The sequence below is a fragment of the Neoarius graeffei genome, chromosome 10, assembly GCF_027579695.1.
Source record: "Neoarius graeffei isolate fNeoGra1 chromosome 10, fNeoGra1.pri, whole genome shotgun sequence".
Taxonomy (NCBI): domain Eukaryota; kingdom Metazoa; phylum Chordata; class Actinopteri; order Siluriformes; family Ariidae; genus Neoarius; species Neoarius graeffei.
In genome coordinates, this window is record NC_083578.1 from 8,807,187 (window position 1) to 8,827,981 (window position 20,795).

Below are 20,795 nucleotides of genomic sequence, written 5' to 3' on the forward strand. Positions count from 1 at the left end.
CTAAAGGTACAGTAATATACTTTGTTTTCTGAGAGTGCGCATGGAATTTATTTTCCTGTTAAATGGGTCCCTGGTTCCACAAAGTTTGAGAACCCGTCACACAGGTGATGCAGGGTGGCACATGGTGGCAGCTGCTACCCTTGAAATAAACCTTGTTGTCCCTGTGGTGTCCAGAAGTTTCTAGCTATAAGTGGTGTAAGCAGTTGCTTATATTTCAAGTTGCGTTGAGGGTCCCCAAGCCACCGAGGAGCCCCGTGAAGATGCCCTGATAATGCACAAATACACATCAATGTTTACATCAATTTTAACATGTTTATTTTGTAATCATCATCATCATCATCATCTTAAATATATCAATAATATCTTTTGGTGAGGGACCGAGAGCCCATGGTGGTATGACTGAGGAGGATGTGGGTTCACTCAGAAAAGGGTACTAAAGTGAACCCTCATTCTTTGCACCTTTAATGCCCATCTGTGATGCATCTATCTCTCACCTGTAAATGTGGATGGAGTTTATCTTTCAACAACATTTAAGGCAGGTTACATAAGGACACCATAATCACCTTTTAGATTTCCGTGTGTGTGTGTGTGTGTGTAAATTCCGAAGAGGAAGTGTAGTAGAGACCCGTTTGGCCACTTCATGGTGTGGTTTAGTCAGGCGCTTTCTCACACAGCGGAGATTCCTTTTTCTCAACATCTCAGAAACTCCGCCCACTTCCTCAAACTTTACACCTTCGGGTTGAGATACCGCAGGCGCGCGCGGTGGCGGGGCCGGTAGGGTAGTGTGTGCTCCAGCCCCGGGCTCTGCAGGACGGTAAAGCGGCGGGGCCGGTAGGGTAGTGTGTGCTCCAGCCCCGGGCTCTGCAGGACGGTAAAGCGGCGGGGCCGGTAGGGTAGTGTGCTCCAACCCCGGGCTCTGCAGGGCTGTAAAGCGGCGGGGCCGGTAGGGTAGTGTGCTCCAACCCCGGGCTCTGCAGGGCTGTAAAGCGGCGGGGCCGGTAGGGTAGTGTGCTCCAGCCCCGGGCTCTGCAGGGCTGTAAAGCGGCGGGGCCGGTAGGGTAGTGTGCTCCAGCCCCGGGCTCTGCAAGGCTGGAAAGCGGCGGGGCCGGTAGGGTAGTGTGCTCCAGCCCCGGGCTCTGCAGGGCTGGAAAGCGGCGGGGCCGGTAGGGTAGTGTGCTCCAGCCCCGGGCTCTGCAGGACTGGAAAGCGGCGGGGCCGGTAGGGTAGTGTGCTCCAGCCCCGGGCTCTGCAGGGCTGGAAAGCGGCGGGGCCGGTAGGGTAGTGTGTGCTCCAGCCCCGGGCTCTGCAGGCGGCGGGGCCGGTAGGGTAGTGTGTGCTCCAACCCCGGGCTCTGCAGGGCTGTAAAGCGGCGGGGCCGGTAGGGTAGTGTGTGCTCCAGCCCCGGGCTCTGCAGGACTGGAAAGCGGCGGGGCCGGTAGGGTAGTGTGCTCCAGCCCCGGGCTCTGCAGGGCTGTAAAGCGGCGGGATGCTGCAGCGGATTGCGGCTCTGCTGCTCGCGGTGAGCTGCGCGAGCGCTGCACGGTTTCCCCGTGGAGAGACGCTGAACGACCGGCCGGTGATCGGTGAGTATGAACTACTGACACCCGCCTTCCCCACTGCGCCTTCATGCGTTTGCAGAATTGGTGTGAAATGAAATCCGCAGAATGACTTTACTGTAGTGCTTTCATTACCGACAGGACATTTAACCCAAAACCATTCGATTCATCTACATGACATGATTCATCTATAGATTCATCTATATGACATGATTCACCTATAGATTCATCCATCTATTGATTAATCTACATGACATGATTTATCTATAGATTCATCCACTGATCCATCTGTATGACAAGATTCATCTATTTAGGCAAGGCAAGTTTATTTATCTAGCGCATTTCATACACAGTGGCAGTTCAATGTGCTTTACAGAGGTAAAGGCAAAGCAGTAAACAATAGAAAATAAAATTACATAAAATAAAGGGGGAAGAAGAGAGAAAAAATAATAAGAATTAAACAATAGTAGAAATAAAATAATAAAATGAAGTAAAAGTTCAGTAAAAAACAGCAGAATAAAATGGAATAAAAGTTAAGTAAAGTTTAAAACATGCAGAGACTGTAAAAGTTAAGTAAAGTTTAAAACGTAAAGATGACGATATTTATCAGTTAGAAAGCATCTGAGAACAGCTTGGTCTTTAATCTAGATTTGAAGCTGCCAACAGCAGGAGCATTTTTGATGTCCTCTGGGAGTTGGTTCCATAGCTGTACTGCATAGTAGCTAAAAGCTGCTTCACCACACTTTGTTTTAACAACAGGTTTTACCAGTAAATCTTGCTGCTGCGATCTGGTAGATCTGATTGGGTTAGGCCGCTGCAACATACCGTATCAGAGAGGTAATTGGGCCCTGTACCATTTAGAGATTTGTATACCAGCAGCAATGCTTTAAAGCCAATTCTGTAGCTTACTGGAAGCCAGTGAAGGGACCTTAGAATTGGAGTAATGTGCTCTGTTCTTTTTGTTCGTGTGAGAACCCTCGCCGCTGCATTTGAATCACCTGAAGTCGTTTGATGGTCTTTTTTGGCAGGCCTGTGAAAAGGCCATTGCAGTAATCAACCCTACTAGAGATGAAGGCATGTATAAGTTTTTCCAGATCATTTTTTGACATGTCCTCTTAGTTTTGAAATGTTTTTTAGGTGATAAAATGCTGTTTTAGTGATTGCTTTCATGTGACTGTCAAAGTTTAGCTCGCTGTCAATGAAAACACCAAGATTTTTAACCATATCTTTTGTTTTAATCCCCTTTGTGTCAAGAATAGGGGTAATCCTGAGTCTTTCATCTTTTTTCCCAAATAGAATTACTTCTGTTTTATCTGTGTTCAGCTGAAGAAAATTTTGTGACATCCAGTTGTTGATATTTATTCATCTACATGACATGATTCACCGGTAGATTCATCTACATGACATGATTCATCTATAGATTCATCTATATGACATGATTCACCTATAGATTCATCCATCTATTGATTAATCTACATGATATGATTCATCTATAGATTCATCTACATGACATGATTCACCTATAGATTCATCCATCTATTGATTAATCTACATGATATGATTTATCTATAGATTCATCCACTGATCCATCTGTATGACAAGATTCATCTATTTTTTCATCTACATGACATGATTCATCTATAGATTTATTTATATGACATGATTCACCTATAGATTCATCCATCTATTGATTAATCTACATGACATGATTCATCTACATAACATGATTCATCTATAGATTCATCTATATGACATGATTCACCTATAGATTCATCCATCTATTGATTAATCTACATGACATGATTCATCTATAGATTCATCTACATGACATGATTCACTGATAGATTCATCTATATGACATGATTCATCTATAGAGTCATCTATATGACATGATTCACCTATAGATTCATCCATCTATTGATTAATCTACATGACATGATTCATCTATAGATTCATCTACTGATCCATCTGTATGACAAGATTCATCTATAGATTAATCTACATGACATGATTTACCGATGGATTCATCTACATAACATGATTCATCTATAGATTCATCTCATGATTCACCTATTGATTCATCTATATGACATGATTCACCTAGAGATTCATCTACCGATCCATCTGTATGACAAGATTCATCTATTTATTCATCTACATAACATGATTAATCTATAGATTCATCTATATGACATGATTCACCTATAGATTCATCCATCTATTGATTCATCTACATGACATAATTCATCGATAGATTCATCTATATATGATTCATCTATATGACATAATTCATCGATAGATTCATCTATATGGCATGATTCACCTATAGATTCATCCATCTATTGATTCATCTATATGACAAGATTCATCTACATGACATGATTCAACAATAGATTCATCCATATCACATGATTCATCTATAGATTCATCTATTTAGCATGATTCACTTATAGATTCATGTAATGATCCATCTATATGACAAGCTTCATCTATAGATGAATCATGCCAAATAGATACATCTATAGATTCATCTATTGATCCATCTATATGACAAAATTCATCTATTGATTCATCTACATGACGTGATTCATTTATAGATTAATCAAAATGACATGATTCATCTAGAGATTCATCTGCTGATCCATAGATATATGACATGATTCATCATGATTCATCTCAGCTTTATACACCAGACTGTCAGAAAGCTCAACTCTCTCTCTCTCTCTCTCTCTCTCTCTCTCTCTCTCTCTCTCTCTGACTGCAATTCATCTGTAGTCTTTGTCAAATAAATCAGGCACCTGTCACTTTACTGTTTTTTTTTTTTTTAACATCTGCTCATTACTTATCTGGTAAATGAAACATTATTTGCACATTGTACATACTCCCATAACCATTAAGACTTTTACACTTATGTTTACAACAAGGGTGGAGGAGAAACGGTATTTCAGTCCCTTCTATGTCTTGTACATATGCTGCTCATCTGCAGTTTGCTAAAGATCATGTGGACAAGCCAGAAGGCTGTTGGAAAAATGTTTTGTGGATGGATGCGATCAAAATAGAACTTTTTGGTTTAAATGAGAAGCATTATGTTTGAAGAAAGGAAAACACTGCATTCCAGCATAAGAACCTTATCCCATCTGTGAAACATGGTGGTGGTAGTATCATGGTTTGGGCCTGTTTTGCTGCATCTGGGCCAGGACGGCTTGCCATCATTGATGGAACAATGAATTCTGAATTATACCAGCGAATTCTAAAGGAAAATGTCAGGACATCTGTCCATGAACTGAATCTCAAGAGGAGGTGGGTCATGCAGCAAGACAACGACCCTAAGCACACAAGTCGTTCTACCAAAGAATGGTTAAAGAAGAATAAAGTTAATGTTTTGGAATGGCCAAGTCAAAGTCCTGAACTTAATCCAATTGAAATGTTGTGGAAGGACCTGAAGCGAGCAGTTCATGTGAGGAAACCCACCAACATCCCAGAGTTGAAGCTGTTCTGTACGGAGGAACTGGCTAAAATTCCTCCAAGCCGGTGTGCAGGACTGATCAACAGTTACCGCAAACGTTTAGTTGCAGTTCTTGCTGCACAAGGGGGTCACACCAGATACTGAAAGCAAAGGTTCACATACTTTTGCCACTCACAGATATGTAATATTGGATCATTTTCCTCAATAAATAAATGACCAAGTATAATATTTTTGTCTCATTTGTTTAACTGGGTTCTCTTTATCTACTTTTAGGACTTGTGTGAAAATCTGATGATGTTTTAGGTCATATTTATGCAGAAATATAGAAAATTCTAAAAGGTTCACAAACTTTCAAGCACCACTGTATATGATGATAATTTGCAAGTACTGGTAGCTATATTTTTTGCACATAAACTTAAGAGTCCTTATGTGACTTACTGTATTTAAGATGTCTTAAATAATTTTTTTTTTTTCCAACAGGGATTTTAACTCAGGAGGTTGAAAACCCGAATCTACGACCTTTTGGCAGAACCTACATTCCCTCGTCTTACGTGAAGTACATCGAGTCAGGCGGAGCTCGAGTGATTCCCATTAGGTACGTCAGGACGTCATTTATCACCTGAACTGGTTCATAGCATCAAGTCATTACCTTTAGAACAGGAAGCTCATGTTTGTCTCAGAATTTAGCACAGCATTGCTGTTACACACCTTATATGACTCATCAGCTTACCATCGTGTTGTATTTAGATCAGAGAACTTTCCGGTGCTTCTGGTGTTTGTGACCTGAGCTGTTGAGTGGTTACGGGTGACTGAAAAAGTTTGAAGTTCAACCGGGTTTCAGGTTTTAAACAGTTTTTAAATATAGATGTAGTTGTATGACACAATGGCTGACCCTGACCTTTGACCCCAAGTTGTCATATTGTCTGGAAAAATCCTTGAACCATCCTTGAAGCTGAAGCCTTGCAAACATACGTAACTGTTGTATGTTTACACTATATGTATTACGATACGTTATTAAAGTATTAACCTTGCACCATTTCTCATTCCAGACTAAACCAGACCGGAGAAGAGCATGAAAAAATCTTCCGCTCAATCAACGGGTAGGTCATTACTTCATCTTCCAGTCCAGAGACAAAAGAAGAAGTGAGAACACACACTTCCTCAGCTTCGTGTTATCTAGTGTTAATCAGAAAGTGCCCTCTTTCTAATGACGTACATTACTTTTTTTTTTTCGTTTCCGTTTCCGGTTGAGAGTACGTCGTGCGCATTCTGGCTGCCGCTTCTCACCAGAGCTTTTTTAATTTTATTTCCTTTCTTTTTCAATTTTCTTTTTTTTTTTCTGTGTTTGTGTAGTTTGATGTTTGTTTGAGTGTTTTGTCCGCCGGTTGTGGTGTAGCTCCAGACCCAGTTTTGGGCGTCGGTTCCCTCCAGGCCTTGGTTCGCTGTGGGTGATGCCTGCGCTCCCAGCTGTGGACTGCAGTGAGCTCGTTGCTCATTTAACATCGTGGTTGTCCAGCGCTCTGTGCTTTAACGCTTGGCGTGATGTTCCGAGCGATGTTGCTCGGTGGCGTCGCAGCGGCTGTGCAGTCGGTTTGGGACGCACCAGCGCTCTGCGTGGCGGAGCTTCTCTGCTCGCTGTGTGGATCCATGGCATGGTGTTCGAGCGATGTGGTTGACGGCGTCACGGCGGCGGTGCTGGAGATGTGGGACTCGTTTTCATGCGCCTTTTGGTGGGACTGTGGCTGCTACACCACGGGAATTACATCCTGACCCCTACTTGGTGGACTTTTTACTTTTTATTTTTTATTATTTATTTACTGATTTATTTTTATTTTTATTTTTTTCCTTTATTTTTTCCTTTTTTTTTTCTTTGTTTATAATTGTAAAGCGTCCTTGGGTTTCTTGAAAGGCGCTATTTATAAATTCAACTTATTATTATTATTATTATTATTATTATTATTATTATTATTATTATTAATGACGGCTCAGTGTGTGTCAGAGGTGGACAGTAACGAAGTACATTTACTTGAGTACTGTACTTAAGTACATTTTTTTGAGTATCTGTACTTTACTTGAGTATTTTTTTTTGTGAAACTTCTGACTTTAACTTCACTACATTTGAAAGACAAATATCGTACTTTTCACTCCACTACATTTCTATCAAGCTCCTCGTTACTCGTTATTATGAAGCAGCTTTGAAAGTGGATGTCTTTTCTTTTCTTTTCTAAAACATGATTGGTTTTTTCGCAGGTGACACTGAGACAGCCGATCAGTAATCACTAGGGTCACGTCACGTCCATAGACTGTATAAAATCAAGTTCAGTCATTTCTCAGCAGCGTTATTTAACACGATCAGTTGATGGCAGAACGTAAGGAGGCAGTTCTTCTGGAGAACGCACGCACTCGTGGCTTTACCTAGAACCCATGTTTCAGTTTTCGGAAAGGAACAAAGAGTCATTTCGTTTTAAATGTTTTCTTTGTTTGCTTAAAACGAACCACATCACAGCCTACAAAAACTCACCGTCCAACCTGCGGAAGCATATTGAGGTCTGTAAACGTTTTAGTCCGAGAGAAAGCTTGTAATAAGATAAGATAACCTTTTATTATCCCACAAGAGGAAATTTACATTGTTACAGCAGCAAAATATAGAAGAAAAAAAAGATAAGGCAGTGAAGGAGTAGTGCAAAAGTACTAAGTGTACAAAAAAGGATGTATATAAAAAATAAATAAACTACAAATTTAGAGATTAAAAAAAATTAACAAATTTGCATAAATTAAACAGGTTTGCAGATATAGTTAACATAAGTTTATTACAAAGGTGGTATTGCACAGGTATTATTACCAGTATTACCCAGGTAGTAGGCGGCACGGTGGTGTAGTGGTTAGCGCTATTGCCTCACAGCAAGAAGGTCCGGGTTCGAGCCCCGGGGCCGGCGAGGGCCTTTCTGTGCGGAGTTTGCATGTTCTCCCCGTGTCCGCGTGGGTTTCCTCCGGATGCTCCGGTTTCCCCCACAGTCCAAAGACATGCAGGTTAGGTTAACTGGTGACTCTAAATTGACCGTAGGTGTGAATGTGAGTGTGAATGGTTGTCTGTGTCTATGTGTCAGCCCTGTGATGACCTGGCGACTTGTCCAGGGTGTACCCCGCCTTTCGCCCGTAGTCAGCTGGGATAGGCTCCAGCTCGCCTGCGACCCTGTAGAACAGGATAAAGCAGCTAGAGATAATGAGATGAGAGACCCAGGTAGTATTGCACAAGTAAGTCGGTATATTGCACAAGAGCCATTTTATCAGTGTGTAGCTAGCAGTTCACTGTAAAGTACTGATGCTGATAGTCAATGCACACAATATAGGTTCAGAAGGGACTCTATGGGTGTAGAAGTGATCTGGACAGTATTGTTGATTATTGTGAGGAGCGTCTGGTGCTGTGCTTGGTGAGGTGCCGGTTGTACAGTCTCTCAGCGGTAGGGAGGAAGGAGCTGCTGGATCTTTCCTTAACACACCGCAGATGGAGGAGCCTGTCACTGAAGGAGCTGCCCAGTGCTGCTACTGTCTCCTCCAGTGGATGGGAGGTGTTCGCCATGAAGGATGACAACTTGGCCAACATCCTCCTCTCTCCCACTACGTCCACTGAGTCCAGTGCACAGCCCAGGACAGATCCTGCCTTCCTAATCGGCTTATTAAGGTTTTTTTTTCCTCTCTGCTTCCCCAACAGACAACTCCATAGAATATGGCTGATGCCACCACAGAGTCATAAAGAGTTCAGAAGTGGACCCTGAACTCCAAAGGCCCTGAGCCTCCTCAGCAGGTGGAGTCTGCTCTGGCCTTTCTTGTACAGGCCGTGTGTGATCAGTCCAGTCCAGTTTATTGTTCAGATGAACACCCAGGTGCTTGTAGCTCCTAACAATCTCAATGTCCTTTCCCTGAATGTTCACTGGGGTAGGTGAAGAGAACCTCGTCCTGCGGAAATCCACCACCAGTTCCTTGGTTTTACTTGTATTGATCTGGAGGGAGTTCCGTTGGCACCAGTCCACAAAGTTCCTTGTCAGTTCTCTGTACTCGCCATCATCGTCATCTAGGATATAGCCCACAATAGCAGAGTCATCAGAGAACTTTTGTAGATGGCAGGTAGTTGTATTGTATCTAAAGTCTGCAGTGTAAAGTGTGAACAGAAATGGGGCCAGGACTGTCCCCCATGGAGCCCCTGTGCTGCAAAGAATGATGTCTGACACATCGTCCTTCAGTCTCACATACTGTGGTCTGTTTGTGAGATAGTCCATAGTCCACGAGGTAAGATGATGGTCTACCCCTGCGCTCTCCAGCTTACTCGTCAGAAGAGTCGGCTGGATGGTGTTGAAGGCACTGGATAGATCAAAGAACATGATTCTAACAGTGCTTCCTGCCTTTTCAAGATGAGAGAGAGATCTACAGTGGTGCTTGAAAGTTTGTGAACCCTTTAGAATTTTCTAGATTTCTGCATAAATATGACCTAAAACATCATCACATTTTCACACAAGTCCTAAAAGTAGATAAAGAGAACCCAGTTAAACAAATGAGACAAAAATATTATACTTGGTCATTTATTTATTGAGAAAAATGATCCAATATTACATATCTGTGAGTGGCAAAAGTATGTGAACCTTTGCTTTCAGTATCTGGTGTGACCCCCTTGTGCAGCAATAACTGCAACTCAACGTTCCCGGTAACTGTCGATCAGTCCTGCACACCGGCTTGGAGGAATTTTAGCCCGTTCCTCCGTACAGAACAGCTTCAACTCTGGGATGTTGGTGGGTTTCCTCACATGAACTGCTCGCTTCAGGTCCTTCCACAACATTTCCATTGGATTAAGGTCAGGACTTTGACTTGGCCATTCCAAAACATTAACTTTATTCTTCTTTAATCATTCTTTGGTAGAATGACTTGTGTGCTTAGGGTTGTTGTCTTGCTGCATGACCCACCTTCTCTTGAGATTCAGTTCATGGACAGATGTCCTGACATTTTCCTTTAGAATTCGCTGGTATAATTCAGAATTCATTGTTCCATCAATGATGGCAAGCCGTCCTGGCCCAGATGCAGCAAAACAGGCCCAAACCATGACACTACCACCACCATGTTTCACAGATGGGATAAGGTTCTTATGCTGGAATGCAGTGTTTTCCTTTCTCCAAATATAATGCTTCTCGTTTAAACCAAACAGTTCTGTTTTGGTCTCATCTGTCCACAAAACATTTTTCCAATAGCCTTCTGGCTTGTCCACGTGATCTTTAGCAAACTGCAGACGAGCAGCAATGTTCGTTTTGGAGAGCAGTGGCTTTCTCCTTGCAACCCTGCCATGCACACCATTTGTTGTTCAGTGTTCTCCTGATGATGGACTCATGAACATTAACATTAGTCAATGTGAGAGAGGCCTTCAGTTGCTTAGAAGTTACCCTGGGGTCCTTTGTGACCTTGCCGACTATTACACGCCTTGCTCTTGGAGTGATCTTTGTTGGTCGACCACTCCTGGGGAGGGTAACAGTGGTCTTTAATCTCCTCCATTTGTACACAATCTGTCTGACTGTGGATTGGTGGAGTCCAAACTCTTTAGAGATGGTTTTGTAACCTTTTCCAGCCTGATGAGCATCAACAATGCTTTTTCTGAGGTCCTCAGAAATCTCCTTATTTCGTGCCATGATACACTTCCACAAACATGTGTTGTGAAGATCAGACTTTGATAGATCCCTGTTCTTTAAATAAAACAGGGTGCCCACTCATACCTGATTGTCATCCCATTGATTGAAAACACCAGACTCTAATTTCACCTTCAAATTAACTGCTAATCCTAGAGGTTCACATACTTTTGCCACTCAGATATGTAATATTGGATCATTTTCCTCAATAAATAAATGACCAAGTATAATATTTTTGTCTCATTTGTTTAACTGGGTTCTCTTTATCTACTTTTAGGACTTGTGTGAAAATCTGATGATGTTTTGGGTCATATTTATACAGAAATATAGAAAATTCTAAAGGGTTCACAAACTTTCAAGCACCACTGTATGAAGCAGGTAGATGACAGCATCTTCCACCCCGATGCCTGGCTGGTAGGCAAACTGCAGGGGATCCATAGCTGGCCCCACCAGTGTGCGGAGATGTGCCAGAACAAGTCTTTCCAGAGCCTTCATCAGGTGAGAGGTCAGCACCACTGGTCTATATCCGTTTAGCTCAGTGGGGTGTGCAGTTTTTGGTATCGGAACTACACACGACGTCTTCCAAAGGACCGGCACTCTTTCCTGTTCTAGGCTCAAGTTGAAAATGTCCTGTACTATTCCACACAGCTGGTCAGCATAATGCCTCAGAAGCCCAGGGTTGATGCCATCAGGATCTGCAGCCTTTCTTGCCTTCATCTTACTCAGTACCCTCTTGACTTGACCTCTGTCGAAGGACAAAGAAGAGCACAGCCGAGTACTCGGTGTTACGCATGGAGGTGTGAAGCACTGAGCTGGAGGTATGATGGTTGCGGGGTGCTGAGAGGGTGAGAAGGAGGTCTGTAGTCTGGGTGACGATAACCAGGAAGAGACAGTAGCAGTAACAGTGAGCTGATCTGGGGGGAGGGCCGGTTCCTGATCAAATCTGTTAAAGTTGAAGTTGTCTGTGCTTTTAGAGCTAGTGATAACGTTGCAGTAGCTATACAGTCTGGTTAGTCAAATGACTTTCTATGGATTTGCCCGCCAAGTTGCCATCGCCTTGTCCATGGCTAACGTTAACACATAGCTAGTTAACTTGGACACGGTTAGTTAGCATGTAAAAACGGAGTTACGCTAACATGAATAATGTTAACTTATCTGAAGTCCTTTCAGAAATATGTTTTAGCATAATCTTGCCAAATAAACAGAGTGTAGACATCTTTCTTTTCTAGGAGCGTTAGCTACCCAATATGATTTTGAGTTTGAAAAGATTTTGCTAGGGCGGCACGGTGGTGTAGTGGTTAGCGCTGTCGCCTCACAGCAAGAAGGTCCTGGGTTCGAGCCCCGGGGCCGGCGAGGGCCTTTCTGTGTGGAGTTTGCATGTTCTCCCCGTGTCCGCGTGGGTTTCCTCCGGGTGCTCCGGTTTCCCCCACAGTCCAAAGACATGCAGGTTAGGTTAACTGGTGACTCTAAATTGAGCGTAGGTGTGAATGTGAGTGTGAATGGTTGTCTGTGTCTATGTGTCAGCCCTGTGATGACCTGGCGACTTGTCCAGGGTGTACCCCGCCTTTCGCCCGTAGTCAGCTGGGATAGGCTCCAGCTTGCCTGCGACCCTGTAGAAGGATAAAGCGGCTAGAGATAATGAGATGAATGAGATGAGATGAAGATTTTGCTAGCATGTCAGGTGGAGCTTCACTGACTAGCTAGCTTAACATTAAACCACCATGATGGCACTGGCAGATTCATAGGTGCATGAATACATACAATTGCGTGCGCACACATACACAGTATTGTACTAGTCAGTCACAACAAATTGTTTAAAATTTTTGTTTTGATGTCAGATGATGGTCTTGCTTTTTTTTTTTTGTCTTGTTTAAAGCAGTGTTGCTGCTGGGTGGTTATTAAGCTCGAGGTGTGAACCTGGGTTTTAATCAGGTTGGATAGTCATTTTTATTTTCTGAGCAAGCTGCATTTACAGCTATTCCGCTGTCTTCCTGATTAACATACAGTACATGTGTGCACACTGCCAGAGCCGGGTCAGAACACTACCATGCTGCTTTGTCGGGGTGGGGAGGAGTGTTACAACAAAAATAAAAAAAGAAAATGACACTGGCTCTTTTTCAGTTCAGTTGTAACATTCTACCAGGCGTTTATTCTACAGGTTTAAAATCTGTCCAATTACTTTTGGTCCCTTTAAAAACAGGGTGGCACATGTTAAGGAGCTGAAACTCCTAAACCCGTCATCCAATTTTAATGTGGATACCCTCAAATGAAAGCTGAAAGTCTGGACTTTATGTCCATGTCCATTATATAACTATAACTTGAATATGTTTCAGTAAACAGGTAAAAAAAAAAAACAAAATTTGTGTCAGTGTCCAAATATATATGGACCTAACTGTATCTGTAGATTTTAAGAGTAAATAAAGTGACATGTTCATGTTATTGTTTTAGAGATTTTCTGATATGCTTTCTCTGGATCTCAAACTGATGTAGCAGCTCTAACTGTAGCTGTAAAAAAAAAAAATGTAATTATACAACCCCGATTCCAAAAAAGTTGGGACAAAGTACAAATTGTAAATAAAAACGGAATGCAATAATTTACAAATCTCAAAAACTGATATTGTATTCACAATAGAACATAGACAACATATCAAATGTCGAAAGTGAGACATTTTGAAATTTCATGCCAAATATTGGCTCATTTGAAATTTCATGACAGCAACACATCTCAAAAAAGTTGGGACAGGGGCAATAAGAGGCTGGAAAAGTTAAAGGTACAAAAAAGGAACAGCTGGAGGACCAAATTGCAACTCATTAGGTCAACTGGCAATAGGTCATTAACATGACTGGGTATAAAAAGAGCATCTCGGAGTGGCAGCGGCTCTCAGAAGTAAAGATGGGAAGAGGATCACCAATCCCCCTAATTCTGCGCCGACAAATAGTGGAGCAATATCAGAAAGGAGTTCGACAGTGTAAAATTGCAAAGAGTTTGAACATATCATCATCTACAGTGCATAATATCATCAAAAGATTCAGAGAATCTGGAAGAATCTCTGTGCGTAAGGGTCAAGGCCGGAAAACCATACTGGGTGCCCGTGATCTTCGGGCCCTTAGACGGCACTGCATCACATACAGGCATGCTTCTGTAGTGGAAATCACAAAATGGGCTCAGGAATATTTCCAGAGAACATTATCTGTGAACACAATTCACCGTGCCATCCGCCGTCGCCAGCTAAAACTCTATAGTTCAAAGAAGAAGCCGTATCTAAACACGATCCAGAAGCGCAGACGTCTTCTCTGGGCCAAGGCTCATTTAAAATGGACTGTGGCAAAGTGGAAAACTGTTCTGTGGTCAGACGAATCAAAATTTGAAGTTCTTTATGGAAATCAGGGACGCCGTGTCATTCGGACTAAAGAGGAGAAGGACGACCCAAGTTGTTATCAGCGCTCAGTTCAGAAGCCTGCATCTCTGATGGTATGGGGTTGCATTAGTGCGTGTGGCATGGGCAGCTTACACATCTGGAAAGACACCATCAATGCTGAAAGGTATATCCAGGTTCTAGAGCAACATATGCTCCCATCCAGACGACGTCTCTTTCAAGGAAGACCTTGCATTTTCCAACATGACAATGCCAAACCACATACTGCATCAATTACAGCATCATGGCTGCGTAGAAGAAGGGTCCGGGTACTGAACTGGCCAGCCTGCAGTCCAGATCTTTCACCCATAGAAAACATTTGGCGCATCATAAAACGGAAGATACGACAAAAAAGACCCAAGACAGTTGAGCAACTAGAATCCTACATTAGACAAGAATGGGTTAACATTCCTATCCCTAAACTTGAGCAACTTGTCTCCTCAGTCCCCAGACGTTTACAGACTGTTGTAAAGAGAAAAGGGGATGTCTCACAGTGGTAAACATGGCCTTGTCCCAACTTTTTTGAGGTGTTGTTGTCATGAAATTTAAAATCACCTAATTTTTCTCTTTAAATGATACATTTTCTCAGTTTAAACATTTGTTATGTCATCTATGTTCTATTCTGAATAAAATATGGAATTTTGAAACTTCCACATCGTTGCATTCCGTTTTTATTTACAATTTGTACTTTGTCCCAACTTTTTTGGAATCGGGGTTGTATATGTCAACAAGCAGGAATTTCTAAACACAACATGACTCTGTTCTTTCTCTCTGACAGCCTTATTTTCATTGGTGGTGCAGTGAATCTGGAAACATCTGACTTTGCCCACACTGCTGGAATTTACTTCAGACTCGCTCTTAAGGTAAACGATGTGCGGGCGGGCGGTGAGTCAAGTCAGATGATCTGACTCAGTGAAAAGAGTCGGAATTTCCTTCACTAACACTTCAAACTTCCTCTTAAAGTTTTTTTTTTTTTAATCATCTTTCATGATTTTTTTTTTTGATTAAGTAAAGATAATTCATTAGATTTCTTTGTATTAGAGCTGGTGAACTGAATCAGAAGCTTTCCACTGATATGTATGTTTGTTTGTTTGTTTGTTTGTTTGTTTGTTTGTTTCCATTACTTCTGATTATCTGTCACAACGGCATTGTGGCTATTTCAGGGACCAGTTGGTGTGTCAGCGTGATCTATATACCGTATATCTTTCTCTGACCTTCTGCTTGTTATTTTTGGCTCAGCTGTTTAAAAAGGGAAATGACTCCAGTAGGTTCACTCTATAGCTTCCTATCATTGTGAGCGACAATTCTGCATCTGTTTGGCTTTTGTTTCAGGCCAACAACGAGGGCGACTACTTCCCTATCTGGGGAACGTGTCTGGGCTTCCAGCTCCTCACGGTACAGGTGGCTGGAGAGAACCTGCTGAGCAAAACCATGGCAAACAACATCTCCATGCCCTTAAACCTCACCTCAGGTACACGGTAAAAACATTTGTACTCCAGAGTGGCGCAATGGAAAAGCCCCAGAGAGACAGGCAGGGAGACACACGCAGACAGACAGAGAGACAGGCAGGGACACACACACAGAAAGACAGGCACGGAGACACAGACAGACAGACACATAGACATACAGAGAGGCAGGCAGGGAGACACATAGACAGGCAGGGAAACACAGACAGAGAAACAAGTAGGGAAACACATAGACAGACAGCAAGATACTGTACAGACAGACAGAGACAGACAGACAGACACATAGGCAGACAGAGAGACAGGCAGGGAACCACAGAGACAGGCAGGGAAACACAGACAGACAGACACATAGACCGAGAGAGACAGGCAGGGAGACACATAGACAGACAGACAGGCAGGGAGACATATAGACAGAGAGAGACAGGCAGGGAGACACATAAACAGAGAGACAGGCAGGGAGACACATAAACAGAGAGACAGGCAGGGAGACACATAAACAGAGAGACAGGCAGGGAGACACATAAACAGACACAGACAGGCAGGGAGACACATAAACAGACACAGACAGGCAGGGAGACACATAAACAGACAGACAGGCAGGGAGACACATAAACAGACAGGCAGGCAGGGATACACATAAACAGACAGACAGGCAGGGAGACACATAAACAGACAGACAGACAGGCAGGGAGACACATAAACAGACAGAGGGAGACAGGCAAGGAAGCACACAGACAGACAGAGACACAGACAGACAGAGGGAGACAGGCAAGGAAGCACACAGACAGACAGAGACACAGACAGACAGAGGGAGACAGGCAAGGAAGCACACAGACAGACAGAGACACAGACAGACAGAGGGAGACAGGCAAGGAAGCACACAGACAGACAGAGACACAGACAGACAGAGGGAGACAGGCAAGGAAGCACACAGACAGACAGAGACACATAAACATACAGAGAGAGACAGGCAGGGAAACACATCAGACATCACATGTTCAAATGTATGAGCTCATGACACTCACAACTGTGGAGTCACTGTGACTGACAATTCGTTGTTCTCTCTGGGTGGGCGGAGCATACTCTGTCTCTCCTGTCAATCACAGCGACACTGTGCATCTGTCATAGTCATCTGTGACCTCACTTCATGTATGCATAAGAGGGTGGACGCACTTTTCTGGCTACTTGAAGAGTTCTTTATTCTTTTGTTCTTAAATTTTAATACATAATCTCCTCATATTGCATCTCTTGAACCCCTAATTCCAAGTTTAAACTCTTCCACAGAGGCCTGGTCCAGCCGCATGTTTGCGAGTTTTCCTCCAGAGCTGTTGAAGGCGCTATCAGAGGAACCGCTCACAGGAAATTTCCACAATTACGGCGTGTTGGAGAAGGTGCACGACTCAAGCAGTATAACGTAACGTTTACATAGTTTGACATTTGCATCATTTTAATCATAATTCTGGATGTTTCAGGTATTTGTAGGAAATGATAAGCTGAATAGCTTCTTTACCATACTGTCCACGAACAAGGCAGAGAACGGAGTTGTCTTCGTCTCGACCATGGAAGGTATAAAGCACAGAATCACGTTTACTTTTTTTAATGATTAACAACCGCATGACCCTGGCATATATCATGAAAGTATGTATGTAGTTATTTTAAAGGAAATGTTTTTGACTGTTCTGATTGGTCCACAGGGAAGAAATACCCGTTCTATGGCGTTCAGTGGCATCCAGAAGTGAACAGTTTCCAGTGGAATCCTCGCTACAGTTTTCCTCATTCCAAAAACGCTGTCCATGTGTCCTCACTACTGGCCCAGTTTCTTGTGAATGAAGGTAACCTCAATCTAATGACCTGTCTGTCTGTCTGTCTGTCTGTCTGTCTGTGTATCTGTCTTCCTGCCTGTCTGTCTCTGTGTCTGTCTGTCTGTGTGTCTCCCTGCCTGTCTGTCTGTGTGTTTCCCTGCCTGTCTCTCTGTCTGTCTGTCTCCCTGCCTGTCTGTGTCTCCCTGCCTGTCTCGGTCTATGTGTCTCCCTGCCTGTCTCCCTGTCTGTCTGTTTCTCTCTGTCTGTCTATGTGTCTCCCTGCCGGTCTCTCTGTCTGTCTGTATTTCCCTGCCTGTCTCTTTGTCTGTTTGTGTCTTCCTGCCTGTCTCTGTCTGTTTCTCTGTCTGTGTGTCTCCCTGCCTGTCTCCCTGTCTGTTTGTTTCTCTCTGTCTGTCTATGTGTCTCCCTGCCAGTCTCTCTGTCTGTCTGTATTTCCCTGCCTGTCTCTCTGTCTGTTTGTGTCTCCCTGTCTCTGTCTGTTTGTGTCTCCCTGCCTGTCTCTGTCTGTCTGTGTTTCCCTGCCTGTCTCTCTATCTTGTGTCTCCCTGTCTTTCTCTCTGTCTGTTTTTCTCTGTCTGTTTGTGTCTCCCTACCTGTCTCTCTGTCTGTTTGTGTGTCTTCCTGCCTGTCTCTCTGTGTCTCTCTGTCTGTCTGTGTCTCCCTGCCTGTCTCTCCGTCTGTCTGTGTCTCCCTGCCTGTCTCTCCGTCTGTCTGTGTCTCCCTGCCTGTCTCTCTGTCTGTCTGTTTAATAATGTCATATTTGCATTAAAATTGTATATATTCACTCCTCCCCCCTCTCTCTATCTGTCTCTCTGCAGGAAGAAGAAGCTCCCACCACTTCAGTCAGCTGGAGGAGGAGAGTCGAGCGCTCATATACAACTATAATCCCGTTTATACGGCAAACTTTAGTGGATATGAGCAAGTCTACTTCTTCTAAATGAAAAACTCCTTTCCAGTTTACAATCAGTCCTCATTCTCATGTTTATACGTGTAATAAAACTCTTTTCTGGGTTTTATTAATCCTTTAGAAATGTAATGATTTTAATTTCCTTGTTATTGTACCATTCATTGTATTCAAAAAGCAGAATGTTGTTGCCTTTACATGAAGATTTGATAAAGTCGAATTAACATACAAACTGAGTGACTTCAGTGTCACTAAGGGGATGAGTATAGCTATGAACTGTTCTTTGAACGTACATACAATTATTTCACATATATATTTATATTCAGTATACACTCACTTTATTAGGAACACCCATAACAAACACCTGCTGTTTGATGCAGTTCTGTAATCAGCCGATCCCTTGACGGCAGCACGATGCATCAAATCACGCAGATACAAATCAAGAGCTTCAGTTAATGTTCACGATGTTCAAACATCAGGATGGGAAAAATTGCAATCTCACAGTGAAGTGTGACTTTCTTTCACTGTGGCAGAAACTGCTGATCTCCTCCTGGGGTTTTCACACACAACAGTCTCTAGAGTTTACACAGAATGGTGCGAAAAACAAAAAACATCGAGGGTGGAAACAAACGCCTTGTTGATAAGAGAGGTCAGAGGAAAATGGCCAAATTGGTTTGAGCTTTTTGGCCAGGAAGGATATAGTAACTCATATAATCACTCTGTACAACTGTGGTGAGCAGAAAAGCATCTCAGCATGCAACAGCAGAAGAACACATTGGGTTCCAGTCCTGCAGCCAAAAACAGGAATCTTAGAATCAAGAACAAGTCAGTGAGTGTATGTTTATATAGAACCCTTCCTGATTTGCCAGAGGAGGGCAGCATTTAGCTTTAAAAGGGAATGAAACATACATCAGTAACACACTCTTAGACAAAAACACAGTGCATGGGCTGAGATACATTCCTAAAGACTATGTTTAAGGATATAAATATTTGGTTAAAAAAAAGGGGGGCCAGCAAAACAAAAATGTTGCTTTAAAAGTATATGAAAATTTATACCGTATCATAATACTTTTACCTACTGTCTACAAAAATAAGGGAGAATTTTGTAAACCTGTGATCAGATTTTACAATTTTGAAAATGCTGAACAAAAATGTTCGTGTCGTATAAGCTGACAATTGTTATTTTTTAAAAATGTTATAAAAACATAACATCTACAATATCTTAGCAAAGTCCACAATGACATGATTTTTTTTCACAACTTTATTCATCACACACTTGTGAAATTTCCTTTCTGCATTTAACCCATCTGAAGCAGTGAACACACACACATACCCAGAGCAGTGGGCAGCCATGCTAACAGCGCCCAGGGAGCAGTCGGGAGTTAGGGGCCTCGCTCAAGGGCACCTCAGCAAGGCCGTCCCATATTAACCTAACCGCGTTTCTTTGGACTGTGGGGGAAACCGGAGCACCTGGAGGAAACCCACGCAGACACGGGGAGAACATGCAAACTCCACACAGAAAGGCCCTGGCCTTCGCAATATTGAAATTATATTGTCGTATTGTCTATCTATTTTCTCATTTCTGCTTAAAAGAACAATTTAGTCAAAAACAACATTTCTTTACTTAATCAAACCATATTCGATCAGTGATAATCTCACAAAATCTTCATATCCTTCTTCAATCTTAGGATTGGTCATTGCACTAAATAATCATATAAATTACTTTGGAAAATAGCAAAGAGTATGTCTCATCTCATTATTTCTAGCTGCTTTATCCTGTTCTACAGGGTCGCAGGCAAGCTGGAGCCTATCCCAGCTGACTACGGGCGAAAGGCGGGGTACACCCTGGACAAGTCGCCAGGTCATCACAGGGCTGACACATAGACACAGACAACCATTCACACTCACATTCACACCTACGCTCAATTTAGAGTCACCAGTTAACCTAACCTGCATGTCTTTGGACTGTGGGGGAAACCGGAGCACCCGGAGGAAACCCATGCGGACACGGGAAGAACATGCAAACTCCGCACAGAAAGGCCCTCGCCGGCCACGGGGCTCGAACCCGGACCTTCTTGCTGTGAGGCGACGGCACTAACCACTACACCGACATGCCGCCCCACAAAGAGTATGTGTATTTACAAATATAAGTTTTCTACTACATTCAGCTTTGCATTTAATCACCTAGATGTACACCATATTGTGAAAAGAAAAAGCAAAAGAAGAGAAAAGCTTCAAATCACCAGTAAGAAATTAATGCTAATTGACAGGATTTATTCTCTCCACATTCACTGGATATGAGCAATCCTGTGACCTGATTGGCTACTCTACTACGAGGATATCAGCTCATATACTGTGAGTAGAGAAAAACAAAATGGCAGAGCGTACTGCTGAACCAACAGAGGATGAAATAAAAACTCTACTCGAAAAGACAACCCCAAAAATATACAAAAAAAGCAACAAAATATGAAATGAAAGTATTTTATGGTAAGAACGTA

At 42.8% G+C, this 20,795-nt stretch overlaps 1 protein-coding gene across 2 annotated transcripts; it reads left to right on the forward strand.

The window, feature by feature from the left end:
* Window positions 1-713: 713 nt before the first annotated feature.
* Window positions 714-18,529, forward strand: LOC132892815 (gamma-glutamyl hydrolase). Of its 2 annotated transcripts, XM_060931217.1 has the most exons (11): window positions 714-1,583; window positions 2,316-2,393; window positions 2,529-2,630; window positions 5,503-5,617; window positions 6,072-6,122; window positions 14,883-14,967; window positions 15,437-15,575; window positions 16,855-16,961; window positions 17,043-17,136; window positions 17,265-17,402; window positions 18,212-18,529. In XM_060931217.1, exons 1-11 carry the CDS (start codon window positions 1,487-1,489, stop codon window positions 18,328-18,330), a joined length of 1,125 nt encoding a protein of 374 aa, XP_060787200.1. In that variant the 5' UTR covers window positions 714-1,486; the 3' UTR covers window positions 18,331-18,529. The 2 variants fall into 2 exon arrangements, with proteins under 2 accessions (XP_060787200.1, XP_060787201.1); XM_060931218.1 differs by lacking the exons at window positions 2,316-2,393; window positions 2,529-2,630 and having other exon boundaries at window positions 717-1,583.
* The last annotated feature ends 2,266 nt before the right edge of the window (window positions 18,530-20,795 follow it).

Coding starts and splice junctions, on each gene's coding strand:
- LOC132892815 (XM_060931217.1), top strand. CDS start 1,487: ATGCTGCAGCGGATTGCGGCTCTGCTGCTCGCGGTGAGCTGCGCGAGC. Junction 1,584..2,315: donor GAACGACCGGCCGGTGATCG/GTGAGTATGAAC, acceptor TTTTAACAACAG/GTTTTACCAGTAAATCTTGC. Junction 2,631..5,502: donor CAACCCTACTAGAGATGAAG/GCATGTATAAGT, acceptor TTTTTCCAACAG/GGATTTTAACTCAGGAGGTT.